The sequence below is a fragment of the Capsicum annuum genome, chromosome 7 (assembly GCF_002878395.1).
Source record: "Capsicum annuum cultivar UCD-10X-F1 chromosome 7, UCD10Xv1.1, whole genome shotgun sequence".
Classification (NCBI taxonomy): Eukaryota; Viridiplantae; Streptophyta; class Magnoliopsida; order Solanales; family Solanaceae; genus Capsicum; species Capsicum annuum.
In genome coordinates, this window is record NC_061117.1 from 102,411,831 (window position 1) to 102,421,830 (window position 10,000).

A 10,000-nucleotide genomic window follows, 5' to 3' on the forward strand; every position below is an offset into this window, starting at 1 on the left:
TAATACAAACATTATTTATGCATAGTAATAATATGGTTCAAATAAAGTTTACTAGTGCTATTAATTAATACATACATTAGTTTTGCCAATATATTCTACCAAACAACACCTAAATTCTTTAAAGAAATTTCAACCCACCCTGCGGCACCCCCAGCAGTAAGCTAGATCCGTCCTGCCCCACATAAGACAAAACCCATCTCGCCCGTACCTGTGTTCATCCCCATGTGCACGTCAGCTGTACATGTACATAACACATTGTTTTGAAATTTGAATTATTTGTCAAATAATGACAAATTGTATGACGAAACACTATTTTGACACACCAAGCAAATTAAAGTTTCTTTATTCAGTTACAGAATGGTCGAACGATACAAGTATCAAACAATAGCTAAAAATAGCTGGAAACTTATAACTGAAAATTAGAAATCACACACACAAATTTGCAAAAGAGGGATACGAACTCATGTCATTTCTATGTTAAGTGACATTCTTGGACTGATTCTTGTCACATAGCAATGCTATCACCTCAACAACTCCGTCCATCTCTTCCTCTCGTCGCGACCTCACATTCTCACCAAGACTACTCATCTTCTTTCTCAAAAACTTCCCTGTTTCATCACCAATCACATGTTTAATATTCTCAGCTATATTCGCTCTGTCAAGATTCCCATTTCCATCTCTTGAGACTTCAACGGCTACGCCAATTTCCCCCAACAACCTAGCATTCAGAGGTTGATCATAAAGCATGGGTATGGCAATGATTGGAACACCAAATTCTATGCTCTCGAGTGATGAATTCCAACCACAGTGAGTTACGAATGCGGCAATACTAGGGTGCTTCAGAATTCTTTGCTGTGGAGCCCATCCTTCAACTAACATTCCCCTTTCTCCAATTCTTTCTATAAAACCTCGAGGAAGTGCGTCTTCAAGCTTAACTTGTTCTCCTTTTTGAAACCTAACAACCCATATGAAATTAACATTGCTGAGCTCTAATCCATAAGCTATCTCTTCCATTTCTTCCTTGGATAAGAAATACTCACTTCCAAAAGAGACATAAATAGTTGAATGCTCCTTTTTCTTGCCAAGCCATTTCATCAGTTCTGTTTCCTCCATATCATTGCCACTTCGGTTCACATCATATGGCTGAAATCGTGTCCCGATAGGTACAACCTTTGCTTCGCCTGTTCCATCAATATAATCTATGTGCTTTCCATCTATTGCTCTAGAGCTATCCACCAACACAAACTTGTCATTTTCGGTAATATTGTCTCTGTCAACTTCTTCCTCCGCATCATTAACAACTTCATGTGTCATTTTGCCTTGCTCGTATTCCGTGAGATACAGAGCTGGAAAAGGGAATTGCTCTCCTGGTTTGTAATAAAAATGGAAAAAGTAACTAAATATAGCTGCATTTACAGTGTAGAATTTTATTGATGGGATGTTGAGAGTAGTTGCAACCACAGATGACCATAAGAGCATTATATCATATATCAAAAGATCAGGTTTCTTAGCACTCAAGATTTCGTGAAATTGTGGTCTGGCCATCTTGAGGGCTTTAAAGAGAGTTGGTTTGAGATGTTTTGGAAGGCCATTGGTTGTGTGGTAATGAGGAGGAAGTTCAGGCAAGTTTGGTAAGTGGAGTTCCACTAGCTGAATTGAGGAACAATACTTCTCTGGGATTTTTTCCTTGATGAAGCTAAGATTAATTGTTGTGGAACATATGTCAATGGAGAAGCCTCTATCTGAGAGTTTCTTGGCTAGTGCAAGGAAAGGTGTGATGTGGCCATAAGCTAAGTATGGCAACATTACAATTCTCAAGTTTCGATGTTCTGAACCTGAAGCCATGACTTCCGTTTGTAAACTGTGTTTTGTGTGTAGAGGAAGCTCTTTATAAATCAAATTTGTGGAGAAAAGACCTTAGAAAAGATAGAAAAAGTAAGGGTATTTCTGGCAGTTTGCACCTATATTATGACAAGGCCCCCAGTGATCCACCACATATAACACGAATTTTCTAAGCTAATCATTTAGGGGTTGTTTGGTAGAGTGTATTGACAAAAATAACACATGTATTAATTAATGTATATTATGAATATCTTGTTTGGTATAATTTTTAATCAATGTACAACTAATGCAAGCATTAGTTATACACTTTATTGTATATTAAGGTGTGTATTACTAATACCACCCATTTTCTATGCATTAATAATGCAAAGTCTTTAATACATCCATTAACTTATTAAATGACCTTAATACCCCTCAATTTTTCTCACAAAGTATTTCACCATTCTTTTTCCTTCCATTTTAATTTGCAATAATAGTAAATCTTTTTAAAATATTTCACAATTTTTTCCCACCATTTTAATCTACAACAATGAATAATTGATTTAAATAATTGTAATATATTTTTGCTTTGTTTCGAGGGTCTTTAAAAAAATTTAAAAAAAATTGAGATTATTTCTTAATTTTAGGTCTTATATTTTATTTTTATTTCGACTATGTTAATCCGTTGGTATAATATTTCATGCGCAAAGAAGAAAATCTTGCAATTAATCCGAACCCTCTATATACTAGCTCAACAATACTAATTATATTTGAGATGACAAAGAAATTTTGTTGCAAAAAAGTGTATAAAATCAAAGAAGGGTATTTTTATAAATAAACATTTCTTTTATAGAAATTATGTAAGATGTATTATTTCTTATACATCAAACCAAACAATGTATAAGAAATAATACATGCATAATTAATATAAGTATAAGTAATACAAGCATTACTAATGCAAACATTACTAATACACTATATTTTGCATTGATCTTATACACTCTACCAAACGACCCCTTAGTTATCAAGGGGGGAGAAAAGAAGTGAGAAGCACTACTAAAATTTTCTTAACAAAAATAAGTGTGAAAATGTAATACGAAGTATAGAAAATTTATTCATAAACCCCAATCGAGTAGTAAGTCTTGGAGCACTAAAAGTTGTGTGTAATAGATTCGAAGCTCAACTCGATAAACAGATGAAAACATACTAGAAATAAAATATAGGAGCTGAACGGTGGCTCATCACCTAAACTAGATAGATTGGCTACTAGTTGGAGTTACTAGTCAGCGGTTGGATCTCCACCTACCTGGGGTGGATCCTATTTTTAGGATAAACTATTAATCATGTCGTCTGATATAAGTATATATATAATAATGAACAGTTAGTTATTCAACTCAATAGAGCATTACATTATCTAGACTATTTTGTCATATATGTGTCTTCAACTTTTATACACAAAAAAGTATTCGGCTCTAATTAAAAGTTATATTCCCTCCGTATCAATTTATTTGATGAAAGTTATCACGGTCCAAAATAAGGACCATGATGGCACCTTTCACACTCTGTGCGATAGGTAAGCCTAATCCAGGACAACACAATAATTGAAAATGGAATATATAAAATAGAAGATAAGACCCAAACTAATTCATAAATACTCTAGTTTTATGGAAATATGAGATTCGGTGTCAATCCCAGGTCTGGTTGTCGCAAAAGAAGCCTCAAAATCAGAATAATATAAGAAAGGTCAAATAAATATGTCAGATACAAAAGAGAAACATGGATAGAGATAGAGGAGGATCTAGGATGACTGAGATCAATATATAACTACTACCTCGAGAACTTCCACAAAGCACTATGAATACCACAACACTCAACAATCGAGGGCCCCTAGCTTAGTATACCTGCACGTAAGGTGCAGAAAAAGTGAGGGTGAGTACGAAATCACTTATACTCAACAAGTATAGTCGATCAATCTTAATTCAATGCGATGGAAAGAGCCAATCAAACCAACCATCTAGAACAATCAAAACCTACACTTAGGAAATACCACTCTAATCTAGTTGTATATATATATATATATATATATATATATATATATAGAGAGAGAGAGAGAGAGAGAGAGAGAGAGAGAAAGAGAGAGATGTATACACAAAAATATCAAAATCTAGATTTTCTCAGTGAAAGATAATTAACCCGACACATCGTTCAGATATCACGTACGATCGATCATATCAATAGAGTAAAATCAGTGTCAGAATCTGTTGGTATAATATACCACAATTACAATAAATGATTACAGTTGAAAATAAAATGAACAAGAGTGAAGAAAATAAAATAAACTTCTTCTTGGCTGAGGCGTGGATATGTCGCTTTCTTTAAGGAGATTCAAGTCCACTGCGGCATAATTTACACCGATCCAGCAGTAATCTCTTGACTTGTCCCCTTCAGGATACAACAGCCCATCAACGATGTACAACTCAAGCAACTCCAGATTAGTTGAAGAGTCCAAAGCATCACTATAAGAACACCTTCCTTTAACATATATTTACTCTTTTTATTTAGTGAATATAGTTAAAGACTTAGAATATTTTCTTTGTCTCAACTCTTTCTTTCACTAATATAATTACTCTCTTTTGTATAGTGAATATAGTTAAAGACTTAGAATATTTTTTTTTGTCTCAATTCTCTCTTTCACTACTACATACTCTAATCTTTTTCACACTTATCATATTTCCTTGTCCATGCAATAACATGCAAGACAACCTCTATTTATAGGTGAGGTATCAACTCTTGTATTGAATAGGAAAAATGTGGTGTAGTAAAGTGGGTACATGAATGGTTGAATGTTATATGAGTTACAAGCATAATTACATAGTACAATGGACAAATAAAGACTTAGTGGTTATAGGAGTTTCAAGAAATTCATGACCAAATTGTTCCACTAATAAATGTAAATAATAATACTCATAATACACAATTTATACCCACTAACAGATGCACTTAATATATTAATTTAATAATAAAATGCATATATAACAACAGAATCCAATATCAATTCACCAAACAAAGTAATCATTCGTATGAGCTAGTTTGATAAGTATGATGTATGTCATATTATATGAAGATGATTGATATAATGCATGTTTGTCATATCCTATATACACTAGATGCCCAGTATAACTTGTTAGGACATACTGACCTAATCCATTTACAGCCTTTCAAAACCATACTTGATGTCATAGATAAAATAAATAATCAAATGTTCTAGTGCCTTGAATGAATCTCAATTTTTAAATTTCCTGAAGGCCAATAAATAACCAATAAAACCATAACAATATGTATATGTAAGGGAAAATGCTGGAATACTCAAACATTAGTACCAGTCCAATCCAGGACAATCAACAGTAATATCTCATATCATAGTAAAAAATTTTCCATACAATATGAATTTTAAACCCACGCGACCCTATGTAAATTAGAATAACATGCACCAACAACACAATTATTGGGTAATTATAGCATAACAGTCTAAATAGTGTAACACCCCGCATTTCAGGATAGGACGTAAACCGTTATTTCTACGCGTAAAGGATCCAAAAGCCATAAATACAATGTTAATGTAGTGTGTTAATAAACTATATAGTGTGGGAATCTATATGAGAATGAATTAAGATCATAGAGGTCCCTTAACTCAAGGACGAGTTGAAAGCCTTCCTATCGATTGCGTTTTGGTGAGCGTTTAAACTTGGGTCAACTTCAATCAACCATAACTTTTTCTATATATCGAATTAGAGGGCCTAATATATATATATCAAATGAAAGGTATTTGAGTCCTCTTTCCAACTCCACCAATTTTTCCTAAATCTAATATCGGGGTAAAAAGTTATGACCATTTTATAGTGAGCTATTTGAACTGCCAAAGTGCGATGGGAAGGCCAATGGACCGTCGTGCCAGTGATGGACCGTCTCCCAAACCATCCCAACTGAGGTAGTAAACTTGTTTTCTAGCCAAAAAGTGATGGTTTGAAGGACGGTCCGTCCCTGGGGTGGCGGTTCGTCGCTCAAACCATACCACACCTCCGTTTAGCGATCTAAAGCCATTTTTAAAGGGATTTTTAGGTCTTTTTCACACTTTTTAACACCTAATTACATCAAATCAAAGGACATAACTCCTCATTCATCCATAACATCAAAATTAGGATTTTTTTTCCAAGAAAAAGGAATCAAGAACCAACCTCTAAGTTCAAGATTTTTGATGAACGAATCGAGATTCGAGTTCTTTTCTTTAAGCTAATTAATCTAAGGTATGTGGGGTTTTCTTAAAACTATATGGGCTATTTGATGCTTTGATTATGATTTGAAGTTTAAAAATCAAGAATTTTATAAAGCGATTTTGGAATTTACATTACAACTTTGCTTTATGAATGCTTTAATGGTATAATTGATTTGGTCTTGAGGCCTTTCCCCTAACCTTGATTTATAATCATGTTTTAATTATATATATATATATATATATATATATATATATGTATGTATGTATGTATTGATGAGTTTGAATGACGAATTGAGAGCATGATCTATTAGAAATCACTCTCTTTTACAAGCATCTTGTTTTCGTAAGATTTGATTTATTCAAAATGTATTGTTGGGATCATATTATAAATGACTTAATTTTGCTTATGAATTGATTATGGATTTGAATTGAAGAGAGCGTGTTTTACTTGGTGTTAAAGGTTAAATATAGTTATTAAGAAAATTGCATGAATTGTTGCAAGATACTTAACCACCATGTGTTTGTGAATTGAATTGAGGATCTTTAACTCTATTTTCATGAATTTCACTATACGAATCCTATTGAACTAATTGATGTGATTTGGTGGTCCAACATTGCTGTTTTGAATGAAATGATTTTATCATGATACTTTATGGCTTAGATATACGACTTGCAAGTCTTGGTATGACGATACTAGATTCAGATAATGCCATAACAGATTTAGAACAGGTTAAAGATATGATTTCATCTCAAATTTTTAGATTTAGAACACAGACAGATGCATATTTAGAACAGACTAAAAATGGGCTTAAAATATGTTACGTAGTTACCCGAAGAAAGAATGAGCCCTAAAACTCATTGCCCAAAACTGTGCTTTGCCAACACGGGAATATTATTATTGTACGCTAGCGACGGCCCTGTGGCGTAGTAGATTCAGATACTCCAATCCTTGCGGCAAACTTGGGTTGGAGGCTTGGCCGTCGATTTAAGGGAGGATCCCATATAGGCCATGGGTTAGCAGATATGTAGGGTACACCACCTAGCTCAGAAGGAATATAAATTATAATGTTGCATTGACAATACTGTTTTAAGATTTTGAGATGGCCCATGAGATTTTAAACTATGCATGAATGATATTCTTATGACTTGCCCTCACCTATATTTTAAACATATAAAATTCATTATTTTGGATTACTCTGCGTACTAGTACAATTGTATAGATCCCCTATATTTTAAGGTCTAAGGCTCAGTCTAGAGGTCCCGCTAAGCCATAGAGTTATCTGGACAGAAGTGAAGAGTGCAGTGGTGAGCCTTCTTTATTTCAAAAGACATATTTTCTTTTCAGACATTGGTTATTTATTTTGGTTTAGGTCCACTGGGGGCCTTTTTATAGATTCAGACAGTTTTATTGATGTCGTATTTAGTAGATATTTTGCAGATAGATAAAGGCGTAGTCTAAATATTCATGAACTTATTTTCATATTGTTAAATAGATTTCTGATTTTGACCATGATCCTGTTTATTATATTTTTGCGTCTTTTCTTTGTTATTCGAGTATGGTGCATGATTACCAGATGTAGAAGAGCATCCAAATCACTATGGTTCAGGATGCTCATCACGGCTAGGGTCGTGATAAACTTGTTATCAAAGCACGGTTCATGGTCCCAGGGTGTCTGCAAAATCTCATTGGGTAGAGTCATGTTCATGGGTGTTTAGCATGCCACATATATAGGTAGGAGACTACTAGACGTTTAGGAATATTTCCCTTTCTTATGATTTAGTTCGTGCTGTAGAGTCTGAAATGTCCCCTAATCAATTTCTCTTGTATTTTAGAAAAGCGATCATGCCTCCACGTTGCTCTAATAATCAGAATACCCATACTGAAGATGTCCATCCTACCCATGGGATAAGGACACATAATAGGGCTCACACTTCTAATTTTGTTGCTGACCCAAGAGTCTCTCCTGTTCAAACCAGTCCACCTAGAGGACCTAGGGCTTCCTTAGTTGGGACTAACCGTACCTAACCTCCCCAGAGAGAGATATCAAATACTGAGTTTAGATAATTGATGCATATAATTACACATTTGGTGGCTTTACAGGATCGACGGTTGGAGAATATTGGGTCTGTGTCTGTCACATCTGAAGCTTCACGGGTGGGTCAGTTTATGAGGATGAACCTGCCTAAGTTTACTGGTACAAAGGTAGAGAAGGATCCACAAGAGTTTGTAGATGAGATGGATAAAATCTTTTAAGTGATGCATGTGGATAAAGTAAAAGGGGTTGAATTAGTGGCTTACCAATTAAAGGAGGTAGCAAATCAGTGGTACAATAAGTGAGAAGACTCGAGGGGTGAGAATGCTGAGCCTTCTACATGGGGCAATTTTGTGGAAGCCTTTCTGGACTAATTCTTTCCTCAGGAGTTAAGGGAGTCCAAGACTGAAGTGTTCATAAACTTAAAGCAGGGGAAGATAAGTGTCAAAGAGTACACCCTAAAATTTAACCAACTATCCCATTATGCTCCAGAATTGGCAGGAAATATTAGGGCTCGTATGAGGAAGTTTGTATCTGGCCTTTTGGATGACTTGGTGTTAGAGTCCAAGGGGGCAATGTTGAACAGGGACATGGACTTATCTAGATTGTATATTCATATACAGAAGGCCGGGGATAAAAAAAGAGGGTTGCTGAAGCAATAGAGAAAGAGAGGCAGGCCAAGAAGACCAGACCAGTAGACCAGAACTACAGTTAGCATCAAGACAGTAATTGGGGTAACAGGTGGCCTAAGAAAAATTTTGGGAATAATGCTCAGCTTGCAGCCAGTGCTGCCATGCCCAGAACTCTAGTAGATGGATGGTTTTAGAATTTCTAGTCTAGCCATGGGCTAATAGTGCAGGGTACTCAGTCTCAGAAAAGTGTAGCTCATACTTCTCGGTCATACCCATGTTGTGAAAAGTATGGGAGAAATCATCCGAGGCTATGTCAACTTGGTAATCTTATTTGTTACTCCTGTGGCCAGCCAAGCCATATAAAAATGGCTTGCCCAATAGCGAGAAAAAATGTTGGGGGTATGAAGTCTCAAGCAAATTCGTCAGCAGCACCACCGCCTCCCAAGGGTGCTACTTCAGCTACCGGAAGTGGTTACAACTAGTTGTATGCTTTTTGTAATCTCCAGGAGGCAGAGGCTTTACCATATATAGCCACGGGTACATTACAAATCTTTTCTCATGATGTGTATGTGTTGCTTGATCTCGGGTCTACCTTGTCTTATGTGACCCTATATGTGGTAGTTGGTTTTGGGTTCCTGAAATTATTGTAAAAACTTTCTCTGTTTCCACTCTTGTAGGTGATTCTATTGTGGCTAGGAGAGTATATAAAAATTGTGTTGTGTCTGTCTGTAGCCGTGATACCGTGGCAAACCTCATAGAGCTTGATATGGTTAATTTTGATGCTATCTTAGAAATGGACTGTCTCCATTCGTGTTATGCCACGCTAGACTATAGAACCTGAAAGGTTACTTTCGCCTTTTCAAATGAACTAGTGATAGAATAGGAGGGTCATTCTTTATCACCTAAAGGGAAATTCATATCTTACCTCAGAGCCCGTATGCTTATTTTCAAAGGTTTTTTATATTATTTGATCCGAGTGAAAAATTCAAATACTGAAAGTCCTTCTCTTAAGTCTGTCCCTGTATTAAAAGAATTTCCAGAAGTCTTTCCCAAAGATCTCCCAGGGGTACCGCCTGATAGGGAGATAGATTTTGGTATTGATTTATTGCCTGACACCTGTTGCATCTCTATTCCGCCATATAGAATGGCTTCTGCTGAATTGAAAGAGCTGAAAGAGCAGCTAGCTGATCTTCTTGATAAAGGCTTCATACGTCCTAGTGTTTCTACCTGGGGTGCACCTG

General features: G+C 35.5%; 1 protein-coding gene across 1 annotated transcript; it reads right to left on the reverse strand.

The window, feature by feature from the left end:
- Nucleotides 1-312: 312 nt before the first annotated feature.
- On the reverse strand, nucleotides 313-2,074 carry LOC107878053 (beta-D-glucosyl crocetin beta-1,6-glucosyltransferase-like). The gene has a single exon (XM_016724922.2). The coding sequence runs from the start codon at nucleotides 1,843-1,845 to the stop codon at nucleotides 478-480; it is 1,368 nt and encodes a 455-aa protein (XP_016580408.2). The 5' UTR covers nucleotides 1,846-2,074; the 3' UTR covers nucleotides 313-477.
- Nucleotides 2,075-10,000: the final 7,926 nt, after the last annotated feature.